This window comes from Xyrauchen texanus, chromosome 4, assembly GCF_025860055.1.
Source record: "Xyrauchen texanus isolate HMW12.3.18 chromosome 4, RBS_HiC_50CHRs, whole genome shotgun sequence".
Classification (NCBI taxonomy): Eukaryota; Metazoa; Chordata; class Actinopteri; order Cypriniformes; family Catostomidae; genus Xyrauchen; species Xyrauchen texanus.
In genome coordinates this window covers 17268553-17284545 of record NC_068279.1, presented here as the reverse complement: position 1 = coordinate 17284545, position 15993 = coordinate 17268553, and the positions used below count along the sequence as shown (strand labels likewise).

General features: G+C 37.1%; 1 protein-coding gene across 7 annotated transcripts in view; it reads left to right on the top strand.

Moving 5' to 3' along the window:
• The window catches only part of LOC127638926 (splicing regulator ARVCF-like), a 240378-nt gene that overhangs the window by 164865 nt on the left and 59520 nt on the right, over nucleotides 1-15993 (top strand). For all 7 annotated transcript variants that reach the window (XM_052120700.1, XM_052120692.1, XM_052120709.1 and 4 more), the window contains 3 exons: nucleotides 8589-8772; nucleotides 14423-14540; nucleotides 15345-15516. In XM_052120700.1, coding sequence (XP_051976660.1) covers nucleotides 8589-8772; nucleotides 14423-14540; nucleotides 15345-15516 — 474 coding nt within the window. The remainder of the gene's footprint in view (nucleotides 1-8588; nucleotides 8773-14422; nucleotides 14541-15344; nucleotides 15517-15993) is intronic.

The following is a 15993-nucleotide window of genomic DNA, read 5'->3' as shown; positions in this document are numbered from 1 at the left end:
ATCAAGGATGTATTCACATATACAATATTGGGTGCGATGATTGATTAAAAAATTAAGAATAGTTAATTGACAAAACCTACATTGATCAACCACTTATCTAAACATTGGAGGGAACATTTTGGAGAGAATGTTTATGGTTGTTTCTAAGACTGGGACCTGGAAATATGATGGTGTTTCGGGATCACAACACAATAATATTGCATTCCTTAATGTTTAGCATATAGTCATTTAACACTGTTACACTAGTGTTACAGGAAGTTTCAATTTCTGTCAGCGGGGGTCAGTCTCCTTCTTCCCAAAAACGTTTATGTGAAAAATGGAACTGACATACTGCTTCTATGTATTAAAGTATTGTGAGGTAAAAATATCACAATACAGTGAAATCTATTTTTCCACCACCCGTAGTGGTTATGACCCAAATAAAATTTTACTTCCAAATTCATCAGGCTTACGTTGTAAGTGACGGTACTGTATGTTAACAATAGTGTAATGTTCAGCTCAATCACATATGGAGCACAGCTTTTTTTAGAGCAAAATTCTTCAAGCTGGTTCTTTACATTTTTTAGGATATAATTTATTGTGTTTTTCTCGTTTCATCTAGTCATGCTTGGCAGGCATTCGGCTAATACTAGCCATATGCCTCAGGCCAAGTTTTGCATGTTTAAATACCAGTTGAGGTAGTACTGACTGAATCCAGGTCAGTGTTTCAACAGCACTAGCATTGCACAAACTCACAAACTGTTAAATGTCACTGCAACAAAGGGGTTTTCGTATTTCCTACTGGGACCTTGATGCCTTGTCCTGATCTCCATGACCTGACACATATTTACTAGAATGTGGAGCTATAGAGTTTTGGTTTCAGACAGGACACACAGGGGCCAAAGACACATTCGCATGCAAACACTAAGAGTTTTAAAGTTCCAATTTTATTACTGAAGCAGCGGATTCATGCTGCTGACAAAGAGAGTTTTACAGTATGTGTGTTATAGAAAGACAGGGGGGCAGGTCACATGATATTTTGCAAACGTCCAGAAGAACTGACTATTCATGTCTAAGGGGCAAGACACTGCACTGGAATAAACTTTAAAATTAAACAAATTGATTACATTAATTAAAAGCTTCACTTTTCTGCTTCAAACCCACTGGAATTCCTTGCCCTAAAGACTTTAAAAAATTTAGTTTTTTTATACAGACTAAAGGACAAGTAAAAATGATTGTCTGTTGTAATCAAAAGCATGGCACAGATGCTGTCAATAGAATAGCACTTGTTTTGAACGTGTAACATGCTTTTAATTGAGCAGGTGAATTAATCTACTGAAAGAGAATGTCGTTCAGACAATGACATTGATTGACGGTTCTCCAGACTTTTTTTCCCACAGATTACAAAAAAGTTTCTGGTGTATGAAGATAGCGGTGTGAGTCGTTTGTTGTATTGCTGAAGTGTCAGACAGCTAAGTGACTTCTATCCAGACCGTAGCATTAACAGCTCAATGTTGCTTTCAGTCTTTTTTTAAAATAGTTCTTGTAATATAAGAAAGAGGGAGAATAGTCTGCCAGTTCCAAACAAAGACCTGGATGTCCATATGGTTTATCTGCAAGGCCCCTATGAAAACATGGCCCCCACAATAATCAGTCGTATTTCAGCAGCCTTGGAAACCAGGAATGTTTTTCTACAATTAAAAGTAATTGCTGGGTTTTAAAAATAGGTAGTTCACCATGTGTTCTTAAAGGCACTCCATGGTTGGTACCATTGAATCATCAGTAGTTCATTTATACCCTTTTGCAATCCTAGCATGCCAAGAAACTCCTTGTGTGGATGTTGCCATTTTTTTTCTTCTTTTGTTTAATATTTAGTTTTTTTTTCAACTGCAGAATTATCTGCTCAGATTTTTTCATTACCTTTTCCTCTTGTTAGCATTATTTAAATTGAACTGTCAATTTTAATGTGGTGACCCTATGTTAAGTGTACTTTTACATTTAGCAGTTCATCTTAATGCATTTGTTTTAAGGTGCTTAAGACTTCTAAAACTTCAAAGCATTATCATTTCCTTTTCAGGGCTCCCAGTATTGAATGTTAAAAGTCTTTTTAACTTATTTATCATTTAATAAAATTAACAAGGCTACAAGATTGTTTATTCCGTAGCCGTGACCCCACTACTTGCTTAAGTGTAACTCTGGATTTGCAGTAGGTCTTCTGCATTCTCTATTAGAAAAGGCAAGAAAAGGAAGTATTTAACTATATGAAAAGCATAATAGATCTCATAAAATTAACTTATCAAGCCATTTAAAGAATGCAATTCGTATTGCGCAAATCTGCTCCGGGAAAGGGAGCAGCCCTATGCTAGCTGAGGCCAAAGAGGAGGCGGTCAGGAGGAGGCTCTCCCGCTTTTCCAAGGAGTCTCCAGTATTTTGCACCGATCTCCCGCACCCCTTCCGTTTTGTTATTTCTCCCGGGAAACTCCCGTAATTTGTATGGCCCAAACCTCGTTAAATGAATAATCAAAACAATATATTATTCCAAGGTTGTCCAGTTGCCAGATCTTGAATGAAACGCATCCTACTCACACAAACAACACATCACACAAATTTCAACCCATTTGGGACCGCAACCTACAACCCAGTTGCGCTGTTGATATCTGCACAGGTAGTAGACGCGGGGAGATGAATCAAGCATCACTGGTAGATGGGAGGAGAAGACTCAGCTGGTGTTCCGGCGGAAAAAAAGTAATATAATGTTAATTTAACAACAGCTGGATGGAAGAATTTAATTTCATATCTCGAAACCATATCGACAATGTCCACACCTTTTGCAAATTGTGTCGTGCTGATTTTAATATTGGACATGGTTGGAAAAATGACGTTACTCAGCACATTAAGTCACGGCGGCACAATTTGTATGTGTTTAGCCTGCTACTGCCATCCAACACAAAAATAATAATTTTTCATTGATGTCCATTTAAAAGAAGCTGTATATTCTGACTAAATTTTAAAAAAAATTCGCAGCAACATCAATCCCAAATATTTAATTTTATAGTAGATGTATTTCCAGTGACCAAAATTATAAAAAGCATGAACTTTTTCCCTGTCTGCTGCCTTTGACATCACAGCTCATGTACTCCTGCTAGTGAATGTCTTGGCACTGTTCTTGTTGTCTCCTCAGCCGATCAGCGCTGTGATGATTTAATTTTACTGTGGCTCCAGAGTGATAAGTCACATGGCATTTATAGCTCAGGTGATTGGCTCTAAAAAAAAGAGTGACAATGTGCAAAGATGTCAGCTTCCAGGTCACATAATTCCAGCTACATCCATGCAATTCATTCTGAATGACTCTTTGTATGTTCTGTGCTGAATGCTGTCCTCACATCACCTGACGATATTTGAAAAATGAAATTTAAACAAGATAGAAAAAGGCCAAGAAACAGCACTTTGCCATTGACCTTTGTTTGGAACCTCCAAAAGTCCTGAGTCTGGTGGTATTTCTGAGATGATTACCTCATTTACTCTCCTTCCTCTGTTCTTTCCCTATGTTCCTCCTGTCCAAACAGTGTATGATGAATGGCAGGGGGCAGGGTAGGACTGTAGTAGCAGCCCTAAGTGAATGGCCTGTTAGACCAGCATGTCTGCTGCTCCCTGGAAATTGAATTAGCAAGGAGGCTCCAATGACAAGCAGGAAGGAGTAAACTCAATCAGGCTGCACCTCTGACAAGGTTCAGCTTGCCTCATGTTGATTTTATTGGCTGGTTTTGTATTAGATTTGTGGGGTATCCAGGAACCTGCAAAAGATTGTAGAGGAGCCAAATAGATGTCACCAGATCCCTTCCAAAAAAAACACTGTTTTGTTAGTGCCTCCTTTTAAATCTATCCTCTCATCACCAAATATAAATAGTGGCATAATTTATATAAAATAATATATATACTGAATATATACAGTAGATACTGTATGTATACGCTCACCAGCCACTTTATTAGGTACACCTGTACACCTAATTATTCAACCAATCGTGTGGCAGATCCAAATCCTGTTTTGTCAGACCAGACAATGTTTTTTCAATCATCTACTGTACAGTTTTGGTGGGCATGTGCACACTGCAGCCTCTGTTTTCTGTTCTTGGCTGACAGAAGTGGATCCCAACATGATCTCTGCTGTTGTAGCCATCCGCCTCAAGGTTCAACATGTTTTACATTCTGAGATACTATTCTGCTCACTACAATTATACAGAGTGGTTATCTGAGTTACCGTAGCCTTTCTGTCAGCTCGAACAAGTCTGGCCATTCTCCGTTGACCTCTGTCATCCGTAAGGCTTTTTCATCCACAGAACTTCCGCTCACTTGTTGTTTTTTGTTTTTCGCACAATTCTCCGTTCACGCTAGAGACTGTTGCACGTGAAAATTCTAGGAGATCGGCAGTTGCAGAAATACTAAACCAGCCTGTCTAGCACCAACAATCATGCCACGGTCTAAATCACATTTTTACCGCATTCTGATTGTTGATGTGAACATTAACTGAAGCTCCTGACCCATATGTGAATGATTTTATACATTACACTGCTGCCACCTGATTGGCTAATTAGATAATCGCATGAATAAGAAGATGGACAGGTGTACCAATAAAGTGGCCAGTGGGTGTGTATATTTTTACAGTATATATACTTGTGTGTGTGTGTGTGTGTGTGTGTGTGTATATATATAATAGGGCTGTCGATTTAACACGTTAATAACGTGCAATTAATTTTACAAAAAATAACGCGTTAAAAAATTACGCATTTAATCGCAATGCTTTCCTGAGAAATGCAAGCTTGTAGTACCACCTGTTTACTCCAGAGGGCAGTAAGTGAAGATTCAGCTGTGTGAGCAACACATCAGTGAACAAAACATTAACAACCCGTCAGCGGACACACAACACAAACGTGCGTTACGTTCTTGCGTTCAAAACACTTGAAGGAGCGCAAATGCGAACCAAGGGATCTCAAGATGTGTTTAAAGATTGAATATTAAACTATATTTAACTTGACACAGTGACCTAAACATTTCACTTTTATGATGCAACTTACCCGAGACGCGACACAAGCATGTCTGAAGCAGGTCGTATGGTCTTTACCTCACAAATATTGAATTACCAACAAGGTTAAGAAGGTGTCCTTTAAACTGTTACACCGTTTTTACCCAGTCAATCTTTATTTAAGAAACATGCTCCCTGAAATAGATCCACTTTGCTCCTTCTGTAATGCTGTAGATGAATATGCCCCAACTTTTTTGGGAATGTGTCCATGCTGTAGTATTTTGGAGAAAATGTACGTACCTCTATTTAAACTTGTTTTTCTTTATAAAGACGTTTTATTTGGTTTTCACAGTTTTGATAACTGTTATTTTTCTTGCCAAGTTTATTTATACATAAGTGTAAATTTATGTCTATAAAGCTCCTATTTGCACTTTTTTGTAAAGACTTGAAATATTATTTAAATACTCTTTGTACCTCCAACAACTCCAAAGCATTGAAAACCATTGCACTATGTAATGAATATAATGTCTTGGCATTATTGTAAAATATATCTGTAGTAATGTGTACTATGTATACCCCTGGCTTGTTTCTTCAAAAAAAATAAATAAAAAAAAAGTCTGATACAGGTGTACATTGATGGGTCCTTAAACAAGCCCTCATAATAAATCTCCAACTGATTGACAAATTCACTTGTGAAATGGATTGCTGTGAACTGTATGCCAATGACTGACTTATGATCAATAATATGGTAGTAAACAATACATTGTATTCTAAAGCCGCTTTTTGTATTGTCTTATCAATGATTAACTCTTCTGCCACAGGAATGTAATGCAATTAATTATCTGAATATTTGTTTATTTTATATATATATATGTATGTGTATATATATATATGTATATATATATATATATATGTATATATATATATATATATATATATATATATATATATATATATATATATATATATATATATATATATATAATTTTGTAATATTTAAAGATAACTACATTTAATTATTTCATCATTTATATATTGAACTATTGTTATATGAGGGGCTTTCTCAGCAAATATTTGTATGCGCTTAAATGCGATTAATTAATTTAAAAAATGTTAATCGATTGACAGCCCTTATATATATATATATATATATATATATAGATATTGCATAAATGGGATCACATGGCTCTAGCAATGCCAAGGTCATGGGTTTAATTCCGAGAGAAACACAATTAGATATTTGAATACGATTTAATAGGATACAGCTATCATTTTCACAATTTTTACAATTAATTAGTACAGTCAATTAAAAAATATGCATCATACTGCATTACAATAGAAGATGCAATCGATTGTTATGAAATCTTTAGAATTAATGCATTGTTTTGAATTTAGTTGCAAAAAAAAAACTGCTCCAGTTGTCTGCCTCCTGTTAAAGCCAATGTAATGGCTTTACACAATGTTAATCAACATGTGCTAAACCTCTTTTTCTCCTCTTACTACAAGTCCATTCAACACGATAAAGCATGCATAAGCACATGAGCTGGCCAGTAATGATCCATGCTCCTTAATGGTCCACTTTACTAAATAGACATTCCCATGTACGGCAAGGGCCATGTGGTATTCAAGGTGTAATAGCCATTCAGAGCCTAAAAGTGATCGTGATGGAGCCTGCTCACAGATGGAATTACAGATGCGGTTATTATCAGGGGTAAATTAATTTATTTTTGTGGCTTGAAGAACCACATTAGAGTTGTCATGAAATATTTGAAAATAATTGTTGATTGAGACTGACACTGGGTGATGATAGATGTGAAGAGCAGAGAAAATAGATTCAGAATTGTCTAAGTTGGTAGTCAGCTAAGCAAGCACTTCATATTTCCTTTTTAGTAAGAATGCCCTGTGGTCTTGGGACATTATTTTCCCAACCCAAGAGGAGGTAGTTTATTTATCCACTCTACATTTCCAAAGGTTGCAGAAGCTGGATGGTGTTTGCCAAGTTAATAAAACAAAGGCCAGTCAGAAGAGTGTAGGCGTATATACATCTGCTGGCTTATAGACTATTGTTTTATTGTCTAGAAAATAACAGTCTGGCCCCTTCCATGTACTGTTTGCTCAGAGCAATTTTTTTACTTTTTCTTTACTTTTCCTTTCTGAATACACCGTATCAATGCTTATGTAATGTGTAGTATAAGACAACAGATCTAAAGTTGGGTGTTTTCACTACAATTTTGACATCGGAGGCAAATGTCAGGGATTGTGAAAGATTTATTTAATCAAAGGGCAAAAACATTCCTCTTTCATCTGTATTGTAAATGGTCTGCACTTATATAGGGCCTTTTTAACCTTAGCGGTATTCAAAGTGCTTTCCACTGCATCTCATTCATTCATTCACACACCAATGATGGCAAAGCTGTCGGCAAAGCTACCATGCAAGCTGCCTGCCATTGGGAGCAACTTGGGGTTCAGTGTCTTGCCCAAGGACACTTTGGCATTTGGAGTTGTGTGGGCAGGGAATCTAACCACCAACCCTGCAATTAGTGAACAACCCGCCCTACCACTTGAGCCACAGCCGCCCCGTATGTGTGACATATTTAATGATTGCATATAATCTTACACCACATCCACACTAATCTGTTTTCATTTGAAAACTCCTTTTTCAGTTTCCTCAGGTCATCATTTTCCAAAGTGTGCCGTAATGGAGGCAGATATGTAGCAAAATCAATAAATTTTCTTTTTTTTAATCCATTTATCGCCACAATTTTGAAATGCCCAATTCCCATTAATTACTAGGTCCTCATGGTGGCGCGGTTACTCATCTCAATCTGGGTGGCAGAGGACAAGTCTCAGTTGCCTCCGCTTCTGAGACCGTCAGTACGAGTCATATCACGTGGCTTGCTGTGCATGACACCGTGGAGACTCACAACATATGGAGGTTCATGCTACTCTCCGTGATCCATACACAACTTACCATGTGGCCCATTGAGAGCTAGAACCATTTAATGAGGAGGTTACTCCATGTGACTGTACCCTCCCTAGCAACCGAGCCAATTGGGATGCTTGGGAGATCTGGCTGGGTCACTCAGCACACCCTGGATTCGAACTCACAACTTCAGGGGTGGTAGTCAGCATCTGAGCTACCTCATATCTATTCATTTTCAAACAAAACCTCTGCCTCTAGTGTTAATTTCACCAGAAAACTGCAGTGAAACATAGAATCGCGATGACTTGGGCCCTAGGTGTAAAATTGGACGTGACAACACGCTCAACGAGTTTGTCAAAATCAATCGTGACCAAAGTCCCAAGATGTATAGCAAATAGTCTGATATAAAAGACCTTTTGGTGTGCACAGTCTGATTTGGATTTTATGTTCTCACCAGGGACATAATGTATATTTTGACAAGCTATAACTGTAACAGATAGAAAAAATTATAGACACCTGGCTAAACTGTAGTGCCTCTTTCGTTATTTCTATTTTTGTTGATAACTCTTTTTACAGTATGCTGTGAGATATAACCCTCTCTTACTCTTGTTTTCTGTTGTTTTTCTCCCCCATTTCTCTCTATCCATCTCTCGCTCCACCTGTTAGGAACACTTTGGAACTTATCATCCTATGAGCCTCTGAAGATGGTGATTATTAACCACGGACTTCAAACGATGACTAACGAGGTCATCGTCCCTCATTCTGGCTGGGAACACGAGCCCAATGAGGACTCAAAGCCACGCGATGCAGAATGGACCACCGTCTTCAAGAACACATCAGGATGTTTAAGGTATGGTGATCTTAATTCAGGAGGTTATTAATTGCTTGGACTTATCTTCTGATGGCTGAAGCATCTTCCTTTGTCAGTTTAAATAGAACTAGAGTAATATCATTGAGCCATGTTTTAAAAGTCTTATTGGGTTTCAGCTAAAAGCTTTTACCCATGTAGTCTATCCTAATTTGATTATTAAAAAGTTTCAAATGAACAAAATAAGGAATACATTTGAGTATATTAGGATTGTGTCTGGCTCTCTTGTAATGACAAACAAACCATGTGGTGGCCTAACTCATTGTCAAGTGGTTCTGTTTTGTGACATGGCCATATTCCAATCTCTAGATACTGTTTGATTTATGTTCATTGTTGACAAGAAGAGCCATCTAATTGTTTAGCTTTGAAAATATAGTTCTTACTACCTATGGAAACAGCAGTCAAAACTGAACGAAATGACTGTTGCCTCTAAAGGAAAAACAAAACATAGTGGAAATAGTGAATATGTTGACATTATTATATATATATTAAAAAATATAAACATGTTATGTGTGTGTGTTCCATCTCCATATTATAACAAAATGATAAAATTAATGGTCTTTGTCTGTTCTATAAATAGCTATATTTGCTATTATGTTACAAGCCTCCCTGCAGACACTGATCCGTTCCTCTAGGGGTCATTTTAGCAGCTTAGCTTTTGATGAAGATATCCAGTCACTAAAGGGCTTTATATCTCCATGGTTACCCTGCCTGCATCCTACCACAATAACTGGAGACTATTTTTCTTCCTTGCACTCACTCCTGTCTCTAAAGGCAAGAGAAAATTGCGGTCTTAAGAGAAGCCCAGGTTGATTTTGCTCTCTTCCTAAAGAGGAAACTGTTTTCTTGTTTGTTGATTTTTAGTGTAGTCACTGCTTGTCTCAGCAATCTGGTGCAAATCTCATTTGCATGTGAAAATAATGAGCAAAATATTTGCTACATGTTTTCCAGAAATCAAGATTTTTTGGAATGGTTCATACCTCTCTAAATGCACCAGTGGTTCCCCAATGTCTCAACAATACATGGAAGTTTTGTGCATTTTTTCCTTCTCCCCCTCCATCACTCTATATGGTTTCAGGTGTGCTCACTCCGCATATGAAAACAAGGATGTTGTCACAACGTGCACGCCAAATTCTTAATACAAATTCAATACTATCTTATGGCTTTGGAAGACTGAAATAGAGCGCATGAGTGTTATGGATGACTTTATGATGCTTTTGGAGCTTGACAGTCACAGTCAAAATCATTTAATTTCCCTACCTTGTGGTCCACTGATAAAAGTAGGTCATAATGGTTTGGAAGGACTTGAGGGTGAGTTCAAGATGACATAATTTACTGCTAAGGCAGTAATACTTTATTTTATAAAAGTATAAAATTAAAATTTGTAACACAAAGTGTACAGAAAATAGAACCCAGTAGCAAATAAAGTTGTATTAATTTAATAAAAAAAATATTTTCTAATTTGAAAGGGGGACGCAACCAATGAAAAATGGTTGCAATACTTTGTCTGAAGGTAGGGAAGTGTGATCACATTATGAAGGTAGATTGAAAACCTAATTTTAAGGTTGTCTGTTTAACTACAACTGACCATGCCATGCTGTGGGGACCGACATCAAGACTGACTAGACTGTCATGGCTATGTAAACCTTAACTCACAAGTCTGATCATCTAAATTAGCTAAATTAGCTTGCTAACTAAGTGACAAAGCAGGTCTGTTTAATGACCTTGAGAATATTCTCTCATTTAATTGTTAATCTCATGATTGTATGTGGAGGCACTGGTACTTTCAACTTTGCATTTCCCAACCCTGCTTTTAGAGGTCCCCAACACCTTTAAATTTTGGATGTCCACCTGGAATTTCAGAAATGTTGTGTGTAGTATTTTACCACAGAGTGAATATTCTACCTGTCTCCTCCTTTCTTTTTATTCCTTAGCACTGAAGCTCCAGAGAGACAGGGCTGTGTTTTCTACCTCTGTTTTTTCAAAAGCATCCAGGCCTCTTATCTCCTGCTGCTTGTGTGGTGGTGCAGCAACCTGCTGGGCCAAGTCCAACTATTGCTTGTTTGCCTATGTTTGCCTCTACCTCCCTGTCTTTATTCACTCATCTTTGTCTCTGTATCTCCATTCCATCTATTTTCTAGAATAACATATCTAAGCATCTCACACAGGATCAACCGCTGCGTGTCGCCGAGCATCTCACCACCTGTCTGGAACGCTGCAAACCCAGACAGGCAGAGTGAAACAAAATGTAAAGCATCCTGGTGCTTTTATAATAAATATGAGTACTCTTGGAACACCGCTTTTCTGATCAGATTCGAGAACTGGAACAAGCTGTTAAATAATGCAGAGCAGCCTTTTTATTGTAACTCGTTCTGTTTCATTTAGAGAGAAACATCCAGGAGCATGTCCTGAAGGTGGAATTACCTGGAATTATTTACTTTCTCTCACTGTATCTGTCTCTAAAACTTTCTATGTCTTACTCTTTCTCAACATGCTTATATATCTTTAGCTCGTTCTCCTTTGGCAAGATTCTTACTGTCTTTTGCACCATGACAGGTTAATCAATACTATCAGGTTAGCCAATTCCTAATAGAGTATAACCTCCTGAGACCCAAGCATGACTGCTATGTGCTTTTTCCATTTTCCCTTTATTCATGTTTTTGAGATGTTAAAAACAATAGAGCTGCTTTGGAAGAATGTGTATTGGGAAAAGCGCAAATAAAAAAAAACTATACAAATTATTTAACTTGATTCGACTTTTATGTTAAAATGGTTTTTTTTACACTTTGGCAACAGAATCTTAAAGTTCTCACTTCGCACAGTCAAACAAACAAGTGATTGCCAGTGCTGAAGAATTTTACCAATCAGAAATTACCAATTTTACTAATTCAAAGTAATGGCCAGCATCATCCAGTCACTGCCATCCATGTTAATATAAAATTATACATTATAAATTCTGAATCTAAGTACTGATTAACATTGTACCTTGACTGCTAACCATGTTATGGTGCAAACATCATCTGCAGACTGGAACTGAACTTTTTGTCAGGTTTTAGGAGTAAATGCACTTAGCTGCATAGGAAAGCTATAGGATGCTCCCTTGCACCCTATTAAGTGAATGACTCCAGTGTGCTATCTGTCTGGTCTCAGTTAAAACAAATTTTAAAAAAAGTTTGAAATGCACCTTATTTTCATACTAACTCAGTATACAGCCTCTGAAAGCAACATTTTCCAGCTTTTGGATGAACCCATTGATTCTCAGTGTGATAATGCACAATAAATATAGAATTTCTAATGGAAAAATAGTCCTATAGTCCTCCTCTGTGGTCATTGTGTTTAACAGCTTGCTCTTTTGTGATAGTTCGCTGACATTTTCAAAATGGCATATCGGATGAAACTAGATACTCTTGTCTTTTGATTCAAACAGGTTTCAATCTTCAACATGTTGTTGTGTCACATGACTTGAATGCATTGAATGTTTAACCATTTAATGACAGCCCAGAGTGTCCTGAACACCAGTTGGTTTAAATGAAATGAAATTATGCAGAGCATAGCAAAGAAAAAACATAATGTACATGCATGTTGAGGCAGGGTCGCATGAGGATATAGAGTGTTTCAATAATAGGTGGTAAGACAGCCAGGCCTGGTGTGTGTGTTGGTAATCTATGGGGCAGTGGAAATGGGAATGTGTTTCCACATGATGGCACCTCACAGCGGGGCACCAGCACACATCTTCTCTGACATGCGGTTGTGTACAACGCCGCTCCATCCTCATCCTGTCTTTCAAGCTTCAGCTCAGGCTGTATCCATGGGAACTGTATGCTGTGACATCTGTTGCCTAGTAAGCTGCTTGGAGGCAGAGTCTTGTTTGCAGGGTTTCTGCACATTTTATTAATTTTATTGTGACAAATATGAAAGTTTGCTATTCCTGCTGATAGTAATGGGTGTAGCACTTTGTTTGACCTTGAGATGGTTTGAAGGTATTTTGTTTAGGAAGCTGCATGTTAACGTTTAACATTGAAACAGAGAGATCATGCAAAGTGATCTGCATGGCAGTAAATTTCAACAGCTAATACTGTAAATTACAAGCAATAGGGCAGAATTTACACAATATGACAGTATTTGCATTACAGAGATACGCTACATATACCTAAAACTTGTGAAATGGTGAATGTATTGTATGCGTAAGCATTATTATTATAAAGAATTAACAAAAAAATCAAAGCCATTATTTTAACATTAAAGCATCCACATTATTTCACAAGGTTCTGCAAGGATTTCTCGGTTGCAATGTCTTTATTGCATGCATCAGCCAGTGAATCATGGATTCCTACACAAAGTACTGTACATACCTATTATTATGGAGGGAAGGAAATTAACAAGGCTATATACAAAAAAATAAAAATAAATACATGCTGAAACCTCCATCTCATTTAAGAATTACTTAAAATAAATTAGAGGCCGGTTGTTGTGCATTGTGCGGACTGTCATTCAGACATTAAGAATGAAAAAGGCAGGTCACTGTAAAAACAAAATCCATCTCAAATATCTCTGGACCATAGCCACAACAGATGTACAGCTGGACAATTTCACTCCGGTGTGGACACATCTGACATTCTTTTCCTTTTTCTTATTTAACACTTACCTCATCAATTTTTATTGTAATATGTCATTCATGTGTTTCGTAACGGTTGATTTTGTCCTTCATTACTGATCTGAGACCAGTTTGTATTTTACCTGATAATAAATTAGGATGATAAGAGCATGTCTGAGATAATTAATGATGGGTAACTGAAAGTACCTTGGCTGAACAACGCTTGAATGTGGATTTAATTGGATTGGATGACTGTGAAACAATTATCCTTTTTTTTTTTTTTCAATCAGTTCCCTGCTCTCAGATGATTGCCTTTTGTATATTTAATGTTCTTAAAAGGGCATAAACTAGGCATACTTGCACTGTCCCTGTGCAATGCTTTGTGTCAGGGCATTTGTGAGGTCCAGAGGTGCAAGTTACCCTTCAGGTCAGCTAATTTGATTAATAATAACCAAGTTTTTTTTACAACTGAAGTTAGCCTGCCCTTTGCTCTGATGCTCAATGTGTCTGGGTCCACTTGATTTTGTCAGGTTTGGCATAATCATATCAGTCAACCATTGTATAAAACAATTGAAATCTTTAATTCTAATATTTTAATTTAAAAAAGTGATTCAATCAATAACAAAAACAAATCAAACTGATTACACAGTGATTCATTATTCAAATTAATATAATATTTGCAGATCAATATTTGCAAGGAAAAGTGTCCTCACGAAGAATATTCCAAGACATTGCATTATTGTGCCAGAGAATGAAAGTGATGAATTTACGTAGCATGGCTCTAATCATATGTCTAGAAAAGGAATGAGTTGTTGTTTATATAGTGAGCACTGAAGAAAGCTATGGGCTGAAACGTTTGCTTGCTGGGGGGGGGCATGATTAATTGTGTTAATCTTTTATCACATAATTTTTGTTTTTGGTTCATTGCACTAAATATAAATGTTAAATCAACAGCCCTAACAGAAAATATTTTAGTGTTACAGTTTGTTACGCATAGTTAGTAAAAACTGCTTTTACTTACTCATGCTTTTGCCATAGGAATGTGAGTTCAGATGGTGCAGAGGCGCGAAGACGGTTGCGAGAGTGTGAGGGGCTGGTAGATGCCTTGCTGCATGCACTGTTGTCTGCTGTTGGAAAGAAGGACATGAACAACAAGGTGAGTGTCTTCAGAAGAAAGAAGGCAGCTGGGGCATATATCAGTCTCTGTTTAATCATTATACATTCTTGTGTCCTAACTTGGCATTTGGTAGGACTTATTTGCTACAGTATCTGATGGATGGAAATAATCCAATATTTGCCTTTGAAGGGAACACTGAGATTAATATGTAAAGGCTCTTACAGCCTGTTCTAGTGAATTGAGTGCTTAAACATTTGCAAATGCAAAGCATTTGAAGGATGCACAACAAGTGATCAGGAGATGCATCACCCTAAAGGGGTTCATTTTTTTTATACTGATTGGCTGGCTGGACATTATCCTGCTTAAATTAAACACTGAGTTTGCCCCAAACTCATTGTTATATGTTTTGTCTTACTTTTTACTCTTATTTTTATTTTCTTGTTCTTAAGTGATTTTTAAAATCGAATTTTATGTCCATTATCTTTTACTTTCTGAATCATTTCCATATCAAGCAGTTTGACTTACTACTGTGACTGCAGTGTGCTATATAAATACAATTGCCTTGCATTTTACATGGTTACTTTCTTATAAATAAATAAATGGACAAGAAATATTGATTTTAGTTGTAATTACTGTATTTTATTATGTGGTAAAGTTAAACGGAGACTGCATAGTGATGCGAAAAAACATTCATTATATTTGACAGCAGAATTCTGTATTTGGCCAATCTTGTATATACTTTACTGAACATAGTCTTTATTGGACAAATGTCAGTGAATAGAAAAGTCTTCTTTTTCCAAGTGTGGCTTTACTAAATAAAAGTTCTCTCTCTCTTTCGTTTAGTCTGTGGAGAATTGTGTTTGCATCATGAGGAATCTGTCCTACCACGTGCACAAGGAGGTTCCAGGGGCAGAGAAGTTCCAGGAGCCTTCGGCTCTTCAGGGCCCTGGCTCTGCCAGCACTCAGAGAAAGAAGAAAGATGATGCAGGTTGCTTTGGGGGAAAGAAGGCCAAAGGTCAGAATCGAATCCTTCATCCGAGTCATCATCTCATGAATGTGCTTGTTGCTTGTTAATTAACAGCCTGATGTTTCTATCAAATGAAAACAAGTTCAATGAGTCCATTGCTATCCTATCATTTAAACCACATCGTTAATTACAAAGGGGCAAATAATAGGGAGCTATTTTATTATGCTTGAGTTTTTGCCTGTGCTCTTATGTGGCTTATGACCCACAACTGTAGTGTGTGTCTGGGGTATCAATGTTGAATCAATATTCATCTTTAAATGGACGTGGGTGTATGTTCAGCATCTGTGGTGGTGTATCGTATCGCTCTGTAGTGAGTTGAATCAGTTTGTTTAAACTCGGTGCCATGTGCTGTAAGAAATCTTGTACAGGTTTTTATTTCCAGGTTCCAACTGGTCTCATTGCTTTTATTAATAACTTGAATTAATTGTCCAGATTTTATACATCTCTCTCATACTAACAGAAGAG